The following is a 20,576-nucleotide window of genomic DNA, read 5'->3' on the forward strand; positions in this document are numbered from 1 at the left end:
GGAGGGAAAACAGTACACCTCTCTGAACAGTGTCTGGGAGGCTGTGGTTTCTGCTGCATGCAATGCTGATGGTGAACAGATAAAAACACTGACAGAATCCATGGATGGCAGGCTTTTGAGTGTCCTTGCAAAGAAAGGTGGCTATATTGGTTGCTGATTTGTTTTTGTTTTGTTTTTGAATGTCAGGAATGTATATTTGTGAATGTGGAGATATTATATTGGTGTCACTGGTAAAAATAAATAATTGAAATGGGCATATATTTGTTTTTTGTTAAGTTGCCTAATAATTATGCACAGTAATAGTCACCTGCACACACAGATATCCCCCTAAAATAGCTAAAACTAAAAACAAACTAAAAACTACTTCAAAAAACATTCAGCTTTGATATTAATGAGTTTTTTGGGTTCATTGAAAACATGGTTGTTCTTCAATAATAAAATTATTCCTCAAAAATACAACTTGCCTAATAATTCTGCACTCCCTGTATAATCATGGTGTTTCCATTTAGTGCTTGCTCAGGTCGCTGTCCAACTGTTCATTTCATTTTTCAGCAGCCATTGTGTGGAGTTTGGTTAGAAAAGGGACATTTTGTTCATGCATTTGTTTCTCATTCATTCATATGTTCATTTTTTGTCTTCCTAGGTTAATGTGTTTGGTTATGGTGCTGACCGTGATGGAAACTGGAGTCACTACTGGGAAATACTCACACAATACTAACATAAGGTTAAGAACTGGAGTACATCCTGGAAATTATGAGTATAACATCATCCAGCAACTGTTAGGGTTTGGTTTCAGCTAGAACTTTTAAAAGAAAAGTTTTTTTTAAAGAAAGACTTTGTTGATGTTGTGTTGTATAAATATATCTTAAATATATCTTAGTCATTTGTTAAGTGTTATGTTTGGAAAGAAAAAGGAAATTTTTGTTCCAATGTAGCTGTTGCTGTTCTGTGAGTCTATTGTGCAAGTGGTGTGATATGCCCATGTAGAAAGGATGGCAGTGCAACGCTGGACTTGCCCTTACTCTGGGCTCTGTTGAAATCTCCCAATTCTTTGAATCTTTGGGCTGAAGGAAGGACAATACTCGGTGTATTTATGCTCAATCAACAATCATTTATTTCCATACAATTCAACACTTAAGAGCATAAGGACCATCATGATGGGGAGACCTGCCTGCAGAGGGTCACAGCAAGTCTCCAAATGGTGACGGGTTGCTCAGCTTTTTATAGTCTCTAGTGGCCCCCACCTAGTCGTAAAAGCCTAAATATTCACATTCTTTCTCTCTTACAGCGCCTAAGTTATGACCTTGGCTCCCTGTCTTTCTGCTCTTCTGAAAGGTGGGGGTATGGAATGTGGTCTGTCTCTTCTATTATCGGCACAAGGTCCTCTGCACACAACATTCTCTTCATGATTCAGCAGTATGAAATGTCAAGAAACAGTGTAACACATTCAACAGTGTCGAGTAATACAGGTCAATCCAATAGATCTAATGATTTTCACACTCTTTTAAGTCAGAAGTATAATGCAAACTAAGACTACATACTGATCACACACTCTATGTTAAAGGGTATAATATGATCTACAGCAGTATCATACTTCAACTACTTTTGATTACATATATAAGGTAACATATGATAACAGAATAATATCACAGCTCCCTCTTTATTCTGGCAACTTGTACAAAGAAAACAGCACACAGTCTTCATTAACAATGTGCAAAGCAATTGCAACATTCAGCTTGGGAGTTTTTTTTGTGACGTTGACCCAGTGTTTTGTGTTTTGTGTTTTTGGTTCTTTGATTTTGTTATTTCATTATATTCTAGCTTTGCATGGGTTTTAGGATTATTCTTAGTTAAGGTTTAGGTTTGGTTAGAGTTTTAGTGTTCTGGTTTTCTGTCTGTGTTCCCAAGTTGCTGTCTCCCCTGTCTGCTGTATCCCCACGTCCAGTCAGTGTCTGTGTCTGCCCTGGTCCCACGTCTCTGTTCCCTTTGTTAAAGTGTCTGCCTGTGAGTCTGTGTTATGTTTCCTGTTTTACTTTGAAAGTCCATGTCTGATGTTAATGTGTCTGGTTTTGCTTCCCCTAGTCTCTTTAGGCCTGATTTGCCCCAGCTGTGTTTCCCTCCTGTTACCCATTCCCTGATCGCTCTCTCTATGTATTTAAGCCCTGTGTTTCAGTTTGTCATTGTCGTGATCTACCTTTATCCTGCTGTGTGTGTTTTGTCTGTGTAGGTGTATTTTGTATTCTTAGGTTTTGTTACCCTTTTGAGTTCAGCATTAAAGCTGTTTTGTAGTGATGGGCAGATGAAGCTTCATGAAGCACTGAAGCTTTTCATCCCGGCGCAAAGCTTCTTGAAGCTTCATTTGCTCTAGTAGGACACCTACTGGACGTAAAAATATTAGTTGGCATGAATTTGAAGAGTGTGGCCTTTTGCACACAGCCTGTAAATGTCAACAACAAAAGGAGTGTGTAAAACATGTATATTGTAGTGATGGCAGTATACTGTGTATATTTATACTGGCAGTATGGAAAATGATTATTTGGAAATGCTTAAAATGGAAATGATCATTTACTGTGAGGTGAGGTGTGGCTGGGGTGTCGACAGTAGTTGAGCTTTTGTAACGTTGAGGTATGGACAGCTACACACTGAGGCTTTGAGCCTCAGTCCTGCCTGTTCACATTTTATTCTGTAAAAACAAAATTTTCACTGCTTTTATGACCTTTTTAGTGGGGAGAGCATAGCTAGGATTTCATGATTTAACAAATCTTTTAAATTCTTTGTCCTCCACAATGCTAAATGGCTGGGAGTCCTCAATCACCATGCTAACCAGGTTTTCATCTATTTGAGATTCTTCTCCTGAGGAAAGACAATAAAGACAAAGCACAAATATAAATATCACACACGTAACTTATAACAGTTGTATAATATTGTTATATTCCACCAGTGTGTGAATGAATAGTGGCATTGTAAAGCGCTTTGGGTGCCTTGAAAAGCGCTATTGTGCTGCCACTGCTGGGGTGCAGTAGCTCCACCACCCCACTAGGGGGAGGAAGCGGGTTTGTGTACTCAAGTTTCTCTAGTAAATAGAGGAAAAGTTCATGGAGTCTGGCCAAGTTGATACCAGCACACAAAATATTAGCTCTGAAGTTGGCTGTACTGGAGCATGAGAAATATATGCTTGTAAGTACGATTATATTCTGTGTTCATGTTAAGCATGTGATGTAAAATGGGTTGTTGACTCTCATATTTGAAGCCGGCATGTTAGCTGCACTGCCGATGCTAATTGTGTTAGCATGTCAATAGGAAATTCCATTATGTGTTAGCATCAAGCTAGCGGGATCTTGAGTTAACATGTTTTCATTTATTTTTCTTGGTTATACCAGCTATAGTTCAAGTTGCTAAGTCTTCAGTCTGTACTTTGTAATGTGAGAAATATATTATGTTCCAGATGTATGTTTTAATATGCTTTTCTTATGTTTGTAGTTTTACAGTGCCTTCATTAGGGAGACAAATAAACCCTGCAATGAGAACTGGAAGCCTTTGCCTCTCCTTTTGAAGAACTGTTTATCTATCTGCCAAACTGGGCATCAACGTACAGGGAGGGCAGAACAGCTATATAAATCCAATCCATCATCATCATCATCATCATTATTATTATTATTATTATTATTATATCATTTAGTAACATTACAGCATGCTATATTATCATGGCATTTGATGGCTCACCTGTCTTGCTCCACAATCGGTGTTCGCCTTATTCTCATGCAAAGCTCTGTAGTGCCTAAGCATGGATGAGGTGTTGTTGTTATATCCCAGCTCCCTGGCACATAGCAAACACTTCACCTTGTACAAAAGTAACGACAGCTTAACATAAATTCTATTGCACCATCATTATTATGAAAATACATCTTCTGTAGAAATCTACATACCTTGTTGGGAGGAATAAAATCACAATGTTCCCACACAGGGGAGGACAGCCTCTTCTTCTTAGCTGGCTCCATTCTCTCCTGACTTTCTCTCCTCACTCTCATAAACCTCCAAACTGTCTCCAAACTCTCACTAACCGCAACTCTCCATCAAGCACCCACATTTTTGAATGAAGTCTGAGGGGTTTATATCTCTGTCATATCTCGCGGCAAAGTTCGAACCACTTCATGAACCAGTCACGTGGTACAGCCGGGCGGTAAGGCTTCGGACGTCATCATTTTCAGCTCCTCCCATAAATGAAGCAAGCCTCGATACGTGCATCGTGGAAACGCTCCCTCAATTACTCGACACAAGCTTCGAAGCCTTGATACAGAACGTCACATCACTACTGTTTTGAGTTACTTTCTGTCTCCGGAGTCTGCACTTTGGGTCCTTCTCCTGCCTGCACACAGCCGTCACATAACAGCAACTAGCTCAGCAACAATTAATTAAGTTCTATGAAGGCCTAATGAAAAAAAAATGTGATTGAATGCCAAACATTCAGTGGGGAAAGTACTGAAAGCCAAATGGATGTGTATCTATAACTATAGTTATTTCCTAACCCTCATAACTGAAACTGATATTAAGATTTATTAGGAAGGATGACAATTAATCTCTAAAGGGATTTTCTTTCCTAATCCATTGCTTAATTTAAATATGTAAATAAATGCACCCAGGAGTTATACTATATGGTAGTTTCTAACATATGAGGTTTTTAAGAAATGAAGTATTTTCTTAAGAGTTGGTGGAATTACAAAAAGACAAACGACAGCAGGCAAGCTGTCGGATGTCTAAACATGTACATTGTGTTTAACTGAAATACTATGGTGTAGCATTCTTAGTTAAAATAAGCTGTTTACGTGAAAAGAAACATTTTACAGTTATGGTGAAGTAACTTATTAAGAGAGGGGGCGTTTATGGTCTTGTACTGAATATTGTCTGCATTTTCTTTCATGTTTTTTTTCCTGTCCTGTTCAGTACTTCAGCAATCAGAATTGTTGTGTGAATACAATACAATACAATTTTATTTATATAGCACGTTTAAAACCAGGGGGTACACCAAAGTGCTTCACAGTAAGGAATAACGGTAAATGATTAAATCATTAAAACAAGGTAAAATAGACAAAATAGAGAAAACAAACAAAAAGCTTTAGTAAATAGAGATACGGAGAAATCATGATTATCCAGAGAAATGAGTAGCAATACAGCAATTAATGCTCTGCTGCTGCCAGAGAGATGGTGGCTGAGACGCAGTGGAGCGGAGGTGGAAGCGCCTGCCTTAAAACAGCACATATTAGCTGCATTTAACCTTCAGTTACTCAGCTCAAGAGTGAGGCTGGTGCCATTCCAGATATGTTAACATTGTACAATCTTCTGGATAATCGGATCTTCCCCACACTGAAAACTGTTATTCAGGTTGCCCTAACAAACCCAGTTAGCAGCTGTAGTTGTGAAAGGTCTTTTAGTGTCTTAAGTCAGCTCCATACCTGGCTGAGAAGGACCATGGGTCAAAGCAGACTCCAGCACCTGGCTGTGATGTCAGTTGAGAAAGAGATGCTTGAGAGACTTGACCACCAAAATGTGACATAGACAGATTTGCCAACCTCAAGGTGAGGCGACATAGGTTAAAAGACAAGAAAAAATCTGCAGAGCCATAGTAGTATCTGCAGTAAAGATCTTTTCATACATTGTATACATTGTACCATAGGCCAAGGTGTCTCAATTTTTCAAATTTTTTAATAATACTTTGTACATTTCAAGGACTCTTCTATTTTTGGAGTGTATTTTTTATGTGTCTGTATTATATTATACATACACTTTTAAAGTGAATCTCTGTCCAAGAAATGTACTCAGTTTACTTTTTACGCACTATGAGCATCATTCATTATTCTCCCGCAGTAATTAAGGTTAGGATATGTATTTTTTTTTTACATTCCAATCCATTCTTCTTTGGCAGTAGTAGTCTTTAGCAGCATTTAAATAACCTTTATCAGATTTGATGCTTTTCAAAAAAGTGTTTTGCTTTTCTTTCACAAATGTGGGGATTAAATTGTGTTAAAATGTTCAACACAGTGTTGTCATGTTTTGTAGCGAGAACCCAGGCACAGAGAGACTTGATGAATTTAAGAATCTTAGAATTTAATAAAGAAATTTGCAGACCTGCACAGAGAGGATAAAATTATGATGACTGATAATGGAGATGAAAACAACAGATGATGAGGACAGAGAGGAACAGGGGTTTAAATGCACCAAGGAGACAGTCAGAACTTGGGACAACTGGAGACATTTAAGGATGCAGGGACTGACAGAGACGGGGAAGAACTCTCAACGTGACGAGTAAAGTTTACCTTGCCTGGATGGGCAGCTCTCTGGGTGCTCAGCACCCCCAAAGCCCTGATCCTAGAATCGCCCCTGATTAGGGATGGGTATCGTTTAGGTTTTATCCGATACCGGTGCCAAATCGGTACTTTTGAAACGGTGCTGGTGCTCAAACGGTGCTCAAACTGGTGCTTAAAGAATGGAGAACACAAAATTGGTCCAAAAACCTCTCATGTTCAGCTGGTTTTTTGTAAAAAGATAACAATGTTAGCCTTTTCTGCAGCTATAGGGGATATATGGTATCACTCTTGGCTGGAAGCAGTGCTTAATCAATGGAAAAAACACAAACTTTATCCAAAACCTCTCATGTTTAACTGTTTTCCACTTTTTCTTTGGTCATTTTAGCCTTTTTGGCCAGGGTGAAGGGAGTATCGGCCATCAAACAAGAAGACAGCCGCATGTAGCTATGATGGTGTTTGCTAGTTCACCTTACATGCATTAATGTAATAACGTGGTTAGCCTACTCAACGTAAATTACACACGAACATTAAGCTACTCACGCAGAGAAGAACGGCTGCTGCTGCATCATCATCCTCATCATTTCTGATACACTGGCAGGGCTAGGGGCCAGGACTCTCCTCTTCGTGTTTTTGGGGGATATTGCTAACTCCGGGTCCGATAACAGGCAACCCACGCACAGTAGATGCGCTCGGTGTGAGGTCTCGCAGCAAGCTATCATACGGCGCATTTCTCGGCTTTAAAAAAAAAACGCTATGCGTCGCCAGGTGTTTCATCGGATTTGAGGTGTTACCTCCTTTGACAGTATCACAGTATCAGCTTAAAGCACTTGTTGCAGGCTGCTGAGTTTGCATATTTTGCTGTGAAGTACAGCCAGACTTTTGACCGCTTCGCCTTGGGCATTTTAATCTGTAGCTCTGCTCTAAAAGAACGTACGTACCTGGACCCGCCTACTATCCTCAGAAACGTAAAATGATTGGCTAGAAGTGTATCACAGCTCAGGAAAAAAAAGCACCGAAATAAAGCACCGAAATGTGCGCTGCTTTTCGGTCTGGTTACTACCGTTTATGTCAGAACCGAATCGGGCAACTAGCTGGTCTCATGAAGTGTGACTATCAAACACCATAATCTCAGTTTTTTTTCTCATTTAAAATGAGAGAATTGGCTGATAGCCACTCTGTAACCTCAGACAAACAATTCAATGAAGCTGACAGGTCATCAGACAATTGGAAATAGATTTGAATGTCGTCAGCATAACAGTGGTAGGAGATAAAACCCAGAGGTAGCATGTACAAGGCAAACAGTAGAGGGCCCAGCACAGACCCCAGTGGTACTCCACAACAAAGAGGGGCGGACGAGTAGCAGTCCATCATGACAGAGAAATTCCTACCCGAGAGGTAGGATTTAAACCAATTAATAACATGTTCCAGTCTCTCTAAAATAATTTTATGGTCTACCATATCAAAAGCAGTGGACAGATCCAATAAAATTAAAATGGCAGGGCAACCTGAGTTGGTAATTAAAGGAAATGAGGCCCAATCCGGATTTTAAAGGATTGAACCCATCCTTTAAAATCCGGGATGGAAAAGATGAGCCGAGTTCGAACTTCTCAATTGATCAATTATACTTTTAAAAGTAAAAGTGAAATTGGCTCAAACTGGTAGAAGTTGGACAGAGATTCACCAGGAGGAAGAGGATTCACTACAGGAAGATGTGGGAGTGAGGTTTTAAGAAGTGAAATATTCCGTGTAAAATAATTTAAAAATTGCTCACAGAGAGCTGGGGGGGCAAGTCTAGTTTATCAGGGCAAGGATTGATGGCAGAATTGAAATTTTAGACAGGGCCCGGGGGTTATGGCTATTAGTCGCGATGTTGTTGGACAAAAAAGCAGCTTTAGAAGTCTTAACAGCATCCCGATATATAGTGCAGCTGCTACGTAAAATGTTGTAAAATGTCTGAAGGCGAGGAAAGAGCCCAGCTGATTTATTTTTTCAAGTGGAGAAAAAATGCCAATGCCATATTGTCTAATGCAGTCACCAAATATTTAGATATTTAGAATTTTACAAGGTTGATCTCCTGAAATTTGTGTTATTGTTAATATCTGTGGAGAGTGGAGAGTTGTCATATGAGAGCAGGCAAAACTCATACACGCACAAACAGTCAGAGACAGGGAGGCAAGAGAGCTAAGGTGGAGAGCAAGAAGAACTGTCAGCAGTATACACACGCACACACACACGATAAAGGTTGATGTGGATCACCCAGCTTTGACAATGTATGGTATGCTGCTTTTCAAGAGGTGGACCCTTGACTGTCGACCAAATTATGGTCATTATATATGATGATACATAGAGGGCGCTCTTTTACTACTTAATAGAGCAGAAGAAACTTGACACCCTAACCCTGTTAAACATAACAGGTAGGGTTATGTTAAACATAACACGTAGGGTTATGTTTAACTCTAAACCTACACAAAAAAGTATCTTTTCTTTAAGGACTTATACTCCCAGGAGGCAGTATTTTTCCAAAGTCATGGCTTAATTTTAGTTCTGTAAATTATTTATTACTTATTAATATTTAAAATATTGTAAATGAGAACAAGAAAAAAGAAATCATTTTATATATAAAGCCAGATAGAGTGGTTCAGTTTCCCTGATGTGGATCAGGCCTAGTTTGAGAATAAAATGATTATCACTGACATTTATCACACTGACATGAGACACAGACTTTCAAAGTAAAACAGGAAATATAACACAGAGACTTGACACTGAGACAGAGTCATGACTGACCGGAGAGACAGAGGGAACATGAAGCACAGATAAAAAGGGTAACCACAACACAGGTAAGGTACAGAAACTCCAAGCTTCTTTAAGAATAACCAAGAAGTATAAATCAAACACAAAACACTGGGTCACAGCCAGGACCATGACAGCAATGACAGGAATGCAAAAGACAAACAATGAAAACCTGGAAAGCCAGTTGCCTGGTAATCAAAGGGCTAACATAGAGACAGACAACCACTCAAGCTAACATTCATACCTGCAGCCAATTTAAAATAACACTTCACCTAGAATCCACCCAGTTACAAATAGATCATCAGTTGTAAGAAATTTGAAAAAAAGTAAAAGCTTATTTGTACTTTACATGTACTACCTGGCGTTCTAACACAAAAGCTGACAAAATATTCAGTTTTCCATGCTCAAATAAAGAGACGAAAAAAGGGCATATGACCAAAATAATTTGTTTGTTTGTATGACCAGAGTAAAATGTTGTACCTTAGTATACAACATTGGAATTATATGACAGTTGTTTAGCAGGTCAGATGAACACACTGGGAAATTGCTTCTTTTTAGAGAATCCATCTTAGAATTTGCAAAGATCTAAAATAAAGTGTGTCCTGTGGCCTCAAATATCAGGTCACAGAACACTGATTTGGTTTCTGCTTATTAAATTTCTTATAACCTTCTTGCCATTGGTCTATGTTGAGTCAGTCTTGAGACTGACAGTTCTTAACTTTTGTTTTTTTAAGCAGAAAACCTGCAGAAACGGGTAACGGGAGTATTATGATAATTTTCCTGAAAACTACCATTTAATTTCTTTCCAGTTTAGAACAGAAAATGATCAAAACAAGAAGCAAACAATGGAAAAAACCTATTACACCTTCCTGTGTTTTGGCACAAAAAGCAAGTACCACACAAAAGATCTAACGCCCACAGCATGCAAGACTGAAGGGTGGTTTTTGCAGCGCTTTCCCAACACTTTTGCTTTAAAGACAAAACCAGGAACTAAGAACTCAAATTAATTACAAATTAAAGGTAAGACAAACTAAACAACTGCAAGCAGCTGTAAAGTCAACCACACAAGATAAATACAATGGAAAAAACAAAAGAGAAAAGCTAAACTAGAGCTAAACTAAGTTAGACTGAACATAATTCAGCATAAACAGAAATTGGGAGTCCAAAAATACAAAATGCTTGGTCCAAAACCCAGAACAGTGGTTCCCAGAACCCAGAACAGATACAAGATGAAATTGGAAGAGAAGACCAACAAAAACATTAGAGCAGAAGTTATACATATATATATATATAAGAATCTGTATTCCATCACAGAAATGGAAAAAGATTTAAAGTTTACCCCTGATGTCAACCAATTATTTCTGAGGTTTCCTTTAACCGTTTAACCGTGTGTAGTCAAAGTTCACTTAACATGTCTTTCAATAAAACCATCCTTTCTGCGCGCTTACAGGTGTTTTTCTTCGTTCTACCCAAAGCGGAAACTAGCGCAACTTGTAAGCAAACTTGACTTTCAAAATAAAAGCACCAAAACGTTGACTACAAAAAACAAACAAAGTAATGTACAGCTTAAACAATTTACAATCATGACATGGATCTTGACAAGATAAAGAAATAATCCAAATTATATACAATGTCATCATGCCAACAGTTACAGGTCATGTAGTGGTATCTGGTTAAATTTGCTGGATATGATGTCACGGTCCTGGGTCGGTGACCCAGTGTTTTGAGTTTCGAACTTTTACTTTTGATTTTATCATGGATTATGACTGTTTGTGTTTTGGTTTCTGTCCCACATTTCAGGTCTCTATGTTCTGTCTCCCTAGTGTTAAGTTTACGTGTCTCCCTGTCCAGTGTGTATTGTGTCTGGTCTTGCTCCCCCTTGTCTCGTCACCCCTGATTTGACCCATCTGTGTTTCCCTCCTGTCTGTCATCCCCTGATTGCTCCCTCTGTGTATTTAAGGCCTGTTTTCTCTGTGTCAGTGTTGGGTCGTTAATGTCTGCTCGCCCTCATACGATGCTGTGTGTTCTGTTTATCTGCTTGCCAGTCTGCTAGTTTATTTCTCTCCAGAATAGCTAGTTTTCTGTCCAGTCCGCAACTTGCAATAAAGCTGTACATTTTGAGTTCACCTTGCCTCTGTGAGTCCTGCATTTTGGGTCCTTTTCCCTGCCTGCACACAGCCATGACATATGACATATCTAGTCTTTGATTTTCCATGTTACAAGATACTTTCTACTTCAGCAAATTAAGACAAGGCATCAGGTTTCACTTTAAGCACCATAGCTTAAAGTGAAACTGAATCGACCAAAAACTAGCTGCCATCTGACTTGATGGGAGTTCAACTGTTTATTTGCAGGTTGAACAGGTTTCTTTGTTCTGCCCAAACAATGAATGGTGGCGCGGTCCTCTCTAGCCTCTGATCTGACAAAGTTAACTTTACAGCATCGTAGGAAGAGAAGCAATGATAGCTCACAGCCCAGCGTAAACGCAAGGTGCTGTATAAGGGCTTGATTTATTTGTTTGATTTATTTGTTGTGGATACAAGTAATTATGCCATAGTAATAAGGGAACATTGAAAATGTATAACTTGTTGAGGGGGACGGAGGACCTAAAGGGTTGGGCAACTAAAAGGTTTCATTTTTGATATGATTTCTTTTGTTATATTTTAGCTATTATTCTCACATGGAAGTAAATTTAATGGGATAAATTAGGGTTTATGTCATCTTTTCAAAAAAAGACGAAAAGGGGAAACTGTTGGGATTTAAATATATAATCTGAATGCTTATCTGCTGATTATATTGTTTTATGTATAAGAGAGGGCCAGCTTTGAGTTTGTACTGACAGGAAACTATGCTTTTGCAAAAATAGGACCTGCACCCAGAAAGTGAAAGTAAGCAGACTTTCACTTTGATCGAAACTTGAAGTGTGTGTGACGTCTAGAGGAATTATATAAATGACTAAGCTTCCTGTTTTGCTTCAGACTTTGGCTGACGTTTCTGTGTGTCTGCTGAGTCTCCATATTCCGGAATATGTAAAATTAAAGATCATTTTTTGAGTTTGACCACTTTGAGCCTTGTGTCTTTTTTGGCCGTAAAGAATACTAAGAACTGGGATTTAATACGCCTCTGCACAAAAAAGTTAGGAAAGCTCAATTCTCACTGTTTAACTGCTCTGGCTCCTGTTTCAGGCGTTCTGTCCCGGACAGGACTCTCACTGTGAACTTTGATTATGTTATTGTAAACAAACTGATTGTAAACTCGATCGCTTCTGTGCATTGTGTCTGCTTTTGGGTCAATTTCTGTGCCATCTGTGACAAAGTTATCATCTTCCAGGATATAATAAATAGGTAGATAAGTACCTTAAAAATGTAATCCATAGTGTAATTGGAGTTGTATATACATTGCTACACAACTAATAAATGGCTTAATATCAGTGTTATTCATTTTTAATTCAAAAATTCAGTATCTAGGAAGTATTAAAATGTATGCTGGTATCCTTTTTTGGAAGTGTTTCTTTTACTCCAATATTGTGACGGATTTGAACATTTGTCAGTGTCGTAAATAGCATACAAATCATCATCAGTTTTAATAATAGAGTACTGTTACTTATTTAGAGACCTCTTTATAGTGATGATATGTTTATATCACAGTCACTGTTGACTTCTTTGTCTACTAAACCACTGAATCACTCACAAACCATGAAATATACATATTGTATTCGTTAGTCAGTAGTTAACAGCTATTATTATTGCAAGCAGCTGACAAACCTTTTAACATGTCAGCAGTCATACTGGTCACAAAATAAAGTAAAAGTTTAGAACTTTAGAACTTTAGAAAGCAAATTTAACACATTATTACCAGTGCTTTCTTCTGTACTACTGACACTTCATGTGTTGACAACCTTAGGTTGTGTCCACACCTTCTCTATCAACATTATTTTCACTATCAACAAACCTGATGCCTCAGGGCAAAACAGTGACAAGTCACAGTGTAAAACCAATGACTTGTCTAAGAAGTTTACATCCAATGGTTTCCACATAGTGGAAATGGCAGAGATAAACCCCTAAAATTCCCTACACCTTCCTTTCACCTAAATTTAAAAATGAAAATCTAAATTTTGCAAGAGAGAAAAATATTGCCATTAGTCCCATTTAAGAATAAACTTAAATGGGATAGGCAAGCAAGCATTTCTAGGTGATGTTATTTGTAATGTTTCAGTTGAGAGAGAAAAAAAAATATTAAGCATCATGTGTCTTTTGCAAGCCAGCTGCACTCACATGATCCTCTACTGATCCAAATCAGCTAACAGATTATAAGCAAAAATAATAATCTGTATCTTAATTCAAAAATATCATATAACACTACTGTTTTGTAAATATTAAATAAATTGCTTTCCAGTGTTTAAGTCAAATTAGTTAGTATGACAAATAGTTCTTTTAAAATTTACTTGAAAAAAAAAACCCCAAACAACTATTTTATTTTTTAATAATTTTATTAAATCTATTTTTCTGGATGATAGAAGCCACTTATAAAGCATATCAATGAAAAAAAAGATTAGGTTTTGGAAGAAGTATTCTGCAAACTAAAACACAAAATGTGACACACTCTGGGCAGAGAGACATCCATAAAGAATGGCTTAATGCTGGATGAGGACAAAAACACACAATTGGTTGAAATAAATACCCAAAGTTTCACCTGAAGACATCAATGTGAAAACAAAAAAAACCAAAAAAAAAACATCACAGTAAGAACAGTGGCAAAGGTCAGAAATAATTGCATCAAAGGGGCCCAATGTACCGTGTTTTTCGGACCATAGGGCGCACCGGAAGGCACATTAAGCGAAACAAAACAGTCAGATAAGTCAAATTGTATTCAACTCATTCTTCTTGCTTTCTCCACTTCCATACCATTGATTCATTAATGTTGATTTTTCATTAATACTTAGGCAAGACCCCTTTATATCTCATTGGGATGTATCATATTTTCCGCACTATAAATATGATGAGTTCTGAAAAAATGAAAACGTACAGCTCTGCCATCACTTCAAACATAAATTAAGACAGAAAACTAAATAGCATTGACGTTTGTAGGGTTACTGAAGTTGGGCTAGCTGGTGTATAATGATGTGCTGCGTGATCGCTAGCGACACAGCTATGTTAGCATAACATAAACACAGTGAAGCTGGAGGACTAAATGTTACAATCCCTAAAATAATTAGCACCATTCTTGAGTGGGCTCTCGAGAAGATCTGCATGGAGGAATGGGCCAAAATACCAGCTACTGTGTGTGCAAACCTGGTAAAGACCTATAGTAAACGTTTGACCTCTGTTATTGCCAACAAAGGTTATGTTACAAAGTATTGAGTTGTATTTTTGTTATTGACCAAATACTTATTTTCCACCCTAATTTACGAATAAATTCTTTACAAATCCTACCATGTGAATTCATGGATTTTTTTTCACATTCTGTCTCTCACAGTTGAAGTGTACCTCTGGTGCAAATTACTGACCTCTGTCATCATTTTAAGTGGGGGAACTTGCACAATCGGTGGCTGACTAAATACTTTTTTGCCCCACTGTATGAGAAGTGTATGGAATAAAGAGATTGTTGATTGAGCATTTATATACTGAGTGTTTATACACCCACACACCATCAGGCTGTTTAACTCCTCTCTGGAGGGGAGAGGGAGGGGAAACAGGAGGACAAAGGAGGGGGGAACAACTAAGCTGTAGTGCCTCTTCACTTCACTGTGCAATACTTTTTGTTAATAACCAACGGTGCAACAGACTCACAATACTTGAAATGTGCAATTCCCTTGTATTCTTATTCCTATTTATTCTATTTATCCCTTTTGTATACTCTTTATTTATATATGTGTATATATGCTATTCTGCTCACATTCTGCAACTTTGTTGGTGCTGCGCTATTTGGAAACCGAATTTCCCAGAGGAATCCACCCGAGGGATAAATAAAGTTCTATCTTATCTTATCTCTCTTGTTCTTCCTTCAGCCCAAACAACAAAGACTTGGGATATTTAACAAGGTGTAGCAGGCCTCCTATTTTCATTACAGATAACTCGGTTCAAACTTTAAATGTTGTTTGACAACATCTCACAGCTGTGTTTCAACGTGTTTTTTGACAGCATTTCATTTATAACCTTTTAACCTTTATAACAGGATTAAATATGCTGGGATCAGTGAAGTAGAAAAAGTTCACAGTGTGACATTGATAAGTGTTTCTAACTCAAACTGTGAACTTCTGCTGATTAAAACACTTTAATGTATTTAGTGACTGTAATAATAAAAACAGGTGCAGCAGGAAGAAAACGCGATGGAAAACAAAGCGGTAACTGACTTGAGAATCCAAACATGGCTCTCAGTGCTGTGTTACTATTTGTGAATCCAGCTGAATTTAAAGCAAGTTTAGTCTCACCTGTAGAGGCAAACAGGAGGCAGAGAGTGAAATCCAGCAAACAGACACACATGTCCCAGCAGGCATTTCATCCACTTCTGCTCACCAAAACTGAATAAAACTATTCTGAATTTCCAAATGATGAACAGAATAATCTGTGTCTTCTGATGATGGATGTGTTAAAGTTCTTTATTATGAAATCTGGGACTAATCAAAAAACACGCCAAGGGTTGATGGTGTACCAAAACATAAATACAAATAAGTGCCTCTAATTATTTTTATGGTGTCTGTTTCCACATGTGCCCCGACTGCAGTGAGAAGTATTTGTTACTTCCGTAGTAGCGTTTGACACATGTGCATTCAAACATGCTACTCCCTTGAAATTAAAGATAACACACAGATAAGGAAGACAGGAAAAACTGTTTGTTACTCTACCTTTATTTCCAAAACTTTATAGTTAACACACACAGACCCTGTTCGTTTCTGCTGTTTCCTAAGCACAGAATGTTTTTCATACCTTTTCTGCAAGAGTGTGTGGAGATACAGAAATTCTTTTAGGCCTTAACGCATTTAGCCTCCAACTGCATTTTTGTCTACTTGGTAACAGATGACCGGAGTCGACAACCAGCCCTCAGAGACCTTGAAGGCTAAGTTATTACCTTGCTTGGAAGGTGTTATAGAAAAGAGTAGTTCTATGTCTGTCTATGTCTGTATATACCTCACTGCTTTATAAGTGTTCTCAACATGTATTTTTGTCAGAAGACGTATGCCGATGTTTTCTCCTGGGTGTTAATAAACTCACCGTTTGATTGCACTCTGTGGTTTGTGACACTGCTCTGCATTGATTGATTTCGCGACAAGTGTTTTTTTATGAGTATGTGGGTTGTGTTAGTAATGAGGGTGTTTACAGAGTTAGACTGACTCTAATGAGAAGGATCTTAAATAAATTAGAATGGGATTTTCTATAAGTCCCAAATGTTGACAATTTGCAGTGTTTTCATGAGATACAGGGAAAATGAGAGCTCGTTGTAGCTGTTGCAGGCCTGTAAGACTGATTGGCCTGTTTTATACAGAAAAACACGAGCAGGAGACATAAGTTGTGTTCAATCTGCAAACTCTTCCTCATCTATTTATTAAACAGAATTTCACCATCTTTTTTTGTCCATGTACACATTGTCATCTTGTCGTCACATAAAAACACAACGTTAACTCAGGTTAAGATCTTTAAACCCACCTGGTTACCTTGTTTGTTTAGGTATAAATTTACAAAATAATGACCTTTTATTGATCCCTTTTACATGCAGTGTAACTTACAACTAAATCCTCCTGCTCTGCAGCTTCAATAATATATCTGAGCAGATTCACTAACACTGATTAACCTGCTTATTATTCACTTTGTAAACTCTCTTTATCTCTGAACACATACAACAATACACAACGTCTGACAGTGACAAACAAACATATTCCACCATCTCCCAAATAAATATATACCAGGCTGTATGTACAGTATAGAAACAAAATGAGTGAGGACTAGATCATGTAGAAATCCTGTTTCAACATGATGTATGTGATCATACATTTATAGTGTTACACAGTGCTTCCCAAAAAATTTAATCATCAAATTAATAAATGAAAACATAATGATAGAAATAATTCTGGAAATAAAAAATAAGTTTTGGTGAAAGTGGATTGTAGCAGTCATTTGGGACTGGCTGCTCTATGAAGACTTGATTACATCCAGCTTTGATTTAAATGATTGCTTTTTAACAGCTAAACAATCTTGGAAAAGAAAGCACTTTATTTCATTCATTTACTTTTTTTTATCTTTTTAATAATGTTTCTAAAGAAACACTAAAGACATTATTAAATAAATTCAGGTGTTAGACATCTAGAACCCACTGAGCAAATTGACCTCGGAGTGACTTTTATCTGCCATTTCTGTAATTTCAAGTTGTGGACCTAGTTTGGATATATAGATGTTCAGAATTGGTCATGGACTGATGGACCCAGTATAGACATGATCTGTCCAATGTTTAGTGGGTAGGTGACTTAAGGTTCACCTGTCGAGTCATCTGAGGTCTGGATCAAATCTTCTTCTCCTGTTTTTTATGTATTCTGAAGGTCATAAAAAAAGTAAGAGCTAGCGTAACAAGTATAACACTAACTGTTAAACAAAAGTCCAGTCCAGAGGATACATCCTCGTTCCCTTTGCCTTTCCTGTGTCCTCCTGGCTGACCTGCAGGTGAGAAACAGGTGTGAGGTGTCAGCTGTCAGGTAGGTGATGAGCGAAGAACAGAAAAGAATCCATTTCCTCTTCTAAATGACTCACCTGGAGGAACAACTTTCAGGTAGACGGTGCTGATATACTCAAAAATGCTTTTCCTGCCATTTGTTCCTCTCTGGACCACGTAACACTGAAATGTTCCAGTGTCATCACTCGTCACATCCTTCAGAGTCAAAGACACGTCTCCATCCTTCATCTGTCTGTCCTGCAGATCCACCCGGTTCACAAACGATGGAAGCTGGTTGAATGAAATAAACTGCTCACCCCGGTACATGAGAACATGTCCTTCCTGCAGGTCAAGTCTCAACCACTCCACAGCTCTGATGGGCACGCTGATGTTTGGAGTTTGACATGGCAGAGACACGTTCTGTCCAGACTCAGCTTTGATGATTTTCCCATCTGAAACAGGGGAAAACCTTATTAATTCACAGACAGAGAGCCCGCAGAGCTCAGCTGAACTAAAAAGTCTTTTTAATCTGAGATATGGTGTGAGATAGAAGTATCTGACACACCGTGATTTTCTGCAGTATGTAAATACATTCAATTAAAGCAGAGGGAACATTTATAATAAATAGTTGATACTGAGTATTCTAACAATTACCCACAAAAATGTTTACTTTAAGTTTTCATCTCAGATAAGTGTGTGTTAGCTTTGGCAAGCATTGATGCATCATTGATTAGTTTACATGTAGATTTGCCAAAGTGTTGAAATATATACCTTATTTAAAATAAAACCGTTTTAAAGCCTTATTTCAGACTCACTGTTGCAGTAAGATCAGAAGGACCTGTTTTATTATTATTATGAACAAACAGGATATGTCGACAAACCAGACTTACAACAACAACACAGATAGGAAACGGTCATTACACATTCAACAGCTGTACACAGACTTCCCATTGTACGGATCCCCTTCATTTATTTGAGAGACTGTCAGTCCAGAACATGGCTGTCACCAAAACACAGCCCCCAGAGCCTAAAGAGAAAGCCTATTTAGTAACTGGCTATCAGCGTGGTAGATAACACAGTTGGGGTCACTATATTGAAGACCTGGTGTGAAATGAATTTTCTTACTCTATAGTGTTTGAGAGCAGAGTTTTTTAGTTAATATTTATTAATATTCTGTTTTATTTTTTATTTTATTTTTCAGTGTTGCAATTTGTAGACAGTCCCTTAAAACTTAGGCTCATGTATGTCTGAGATCAACTCCTTTGAATGAAAATGAGGTTGTAGATTTTTTAATAACATGAAACGATGGTGTTATTGGAGCTCTGATGAAATTTCTGATAGAAGTTCAAAAATGGTGAATTTCAAGTTAACCTTAAAAAGGGAAGCGATGCAACTCTAATTGAGAAAAACAAGAACTGGATTTCAACATGTGTTTTGATAGCATTTTCCAGACTTCTCATTCATAAACCTTTGACATAAACGCCATAACCATATTAATGCGGCAAATCTCCGTTGGCGAGTTAACATGAATCGCCCCGTGCATGGTCCTGCACAGTGCTAACGAGTTAAGGAGCTAACGTGTACAACATTTACTAAAATATTTGTTACTTTGTATATTTAAAACACAATTTTAAATGTAATTTAAATATTACAGGAAACTAAATATTTAGCTAACATGCAAATTTATATTACCGGTCAATGGAAATACCAAAATAAAAGCTTTATGAAAACCTCCAGTGCTAAAGTGTGCAGTAGTGGTCCAGTTCTTCTTACCGCCATAAGCTGCTTCACTTCTTGCCTACCAGCACAAACACGATTTAGCTGAAAACATCAAAAGAGCCATCCAAAGGTTCAGCAGTAGTGCACCCTCAGCAGCTGCAGTCTCCACCTCACAATCACTGCAGCACATGTCTAGCTAAATCTCTGGAGTTTAAATGAACCCATTTTCTCAACCATATCTAAAGGTTAACAAAATCAGAACTGACTCTACTTTCTGGAGCAGGGGCTCAGATCTTTAAAAAGTCCTCAGTAGCATCTGATCGTGTCATGTACTCATAGAGAGCAAGAATCCAAACATGGCTCTTCGTTGTGTGTTTCTATTTGTGAATCCTCTTGAATTTAAAGCAAGTTCAGTCTCACCTGTAGAGGAAAACAGGAGGCAGACAGACAGTAAAATCTGGCAGAGAGACGAGCTTTTCCCAGCCGGCATTTCATCCACTTCTGCTCATTCAAAGCTAAATGAAACTATTCTAAATGATTAAGCTTTTTTCCCCCAGGAAGAACAGAATAACTATGTTTTAAACCTGACTAGGTTAAACACTGGTCAGTGTCATATCAGCTCTGCATACTTATTTTCAGCCTCTCTCTCTGACTGTCGCATGAGGAAAGAGGAGTTGATGTTGATTATGAAATCTGGGACTATTTAAAAAAAATGCCAAAGATAATGACGTTCGTGCATAAAAATAACAGGGAGTGCCTGTGGGAGAGCAGACTGACTTGTTTTGTTTCATTAGTTATTTGAGGTGTGTGTTTTAACAGATGCCCTCATGAATGCATTGTCTCCACCCACTAAGCATTACATGGGTGTCATCCTTTCTGTCAGTAAACACTATTACTCAAGTACTTTTGATTAAATTCTAAAAGAATTTAGGGCTGTAGAGTGGGTTCATATTAACAGTCAAAACTTTTGTTTTACATTGACCAAGTCTTCCAGGTGTGGAGCAGGGAAATTATTTTACTGCTATTGTTAAATAATTGTCATCATTACCATTGCATTAATAATATAATCTGGAGTTTATATTGTGTTTAGAGGTTTAAACAGTGTGTCTTTCAGAAAGGCTAAAA

At 37.9% G+C, this 20,576-nt stretch overlaps 1 protein-coding gene and 2 long non-coding RNA genes across 3 annotated transcripts; 1 reads left to right on the top strand and 2 right to left on the bottom strand.

The window, feature by feature from the left end:
* Positions 1 to 1,120: 1,120 nt before the first annotated feature.
* LOC146578798 (uncharacterized) lies at positions 1,121 to 4,127 on the bottom strand. The gene is made up of 3 exons (XR_014891576.1): positions 3,927 to 4,127; positions 3,724 to 3,840; positions 1,121 to 2,853 (listed from the first exon to the last, which is right to left on the bottom strand). It is a non-coding gene; the product is annotated as an uncharacterized LOC146578798 (long non-coding RNA).
* LOC146578799 (uncharacterized) lies at positions 3,082 to 3,531 on the top strand. Its single transcript, XR_014891558.1, has 2 exons — positions 3,082 to 3,177; positions 3,481 to 3,531. It is a non-coding gene; the product is annotated as an uncharacterized LOC146578799 (long non-coding RNA).
* Positions 4,128 to 16,598: 12,471 nt separating the features above from the next.
* Positions 16,599 to 20,130, bottom strand: LOC146578800 (butyrophilin subfamily 2 member A1-like). Its single transcript, XM_085269089.1, has 3 exons — positions 19,872 to 20,130; positions 17,831 to 18,184; positions 16,599 to 17,737 (listed from the first exon to the last, which is right to left on the bottom strand). Exons 1-3 carry the CDS (start codon positions 19,939 to 19,941, stop codon positions 17,586 to 17,588), a joined length of 576 nt encoding a protein of 191 aa, XP_085125215.1. The 5' UTR covers positions 19,942 to 20,130; the 3' UTR covers positions 16,599 to 17,585.
* Positions 20,131 to 20,576: the final 446 nt, after the last annotated feature.

The sequence above is a fragment of the Mchenga conophoros genome, linkage group LG3 (genome assembly GCF_057382185.1).
Source record: "Mchenga conophoros isolate Kocher_MC1m ecotype Shallow Benthic linkage group LG3, M_conophoros_male_GT1.1, whole genome shotgun sequence".
Classification (NCBI taxonomy): Eukaryota; Metazoa; Chordata; class Actinopteri; order Cichliformes; family Cichlidae; genus Mchenga; species Mchenga conophoros.

What these genes read in the sequence shown, in the direction of transcription:
- LOC146578800 (XM_085269089.1), bottom strand. Translation starts at nt 19,941, where the DNA reads ATGCCGGCTGGGAAAAGCTCGTCTCTCTGCCAGATTTTACTGTCTGTC. An exon ending in CCTCCTGTTTTCCTCTACAG is followed by an intron (nt 18,185 to 19,871) that starts GTGAGACTGAAC and finishes CCCCTGTTTCAG; the next exon opens with ATGGGAAAATCATCAAAGCT. An exon ending in CCTGAAAGTTGTTCCTCCAG is followed by an intron (nt 17,738 to 17,830) that starts GTGAGTCATTTA and finishes TCTCACCTGCAG; the next exon opens with GTCAGCCAGGAGGACACAGG.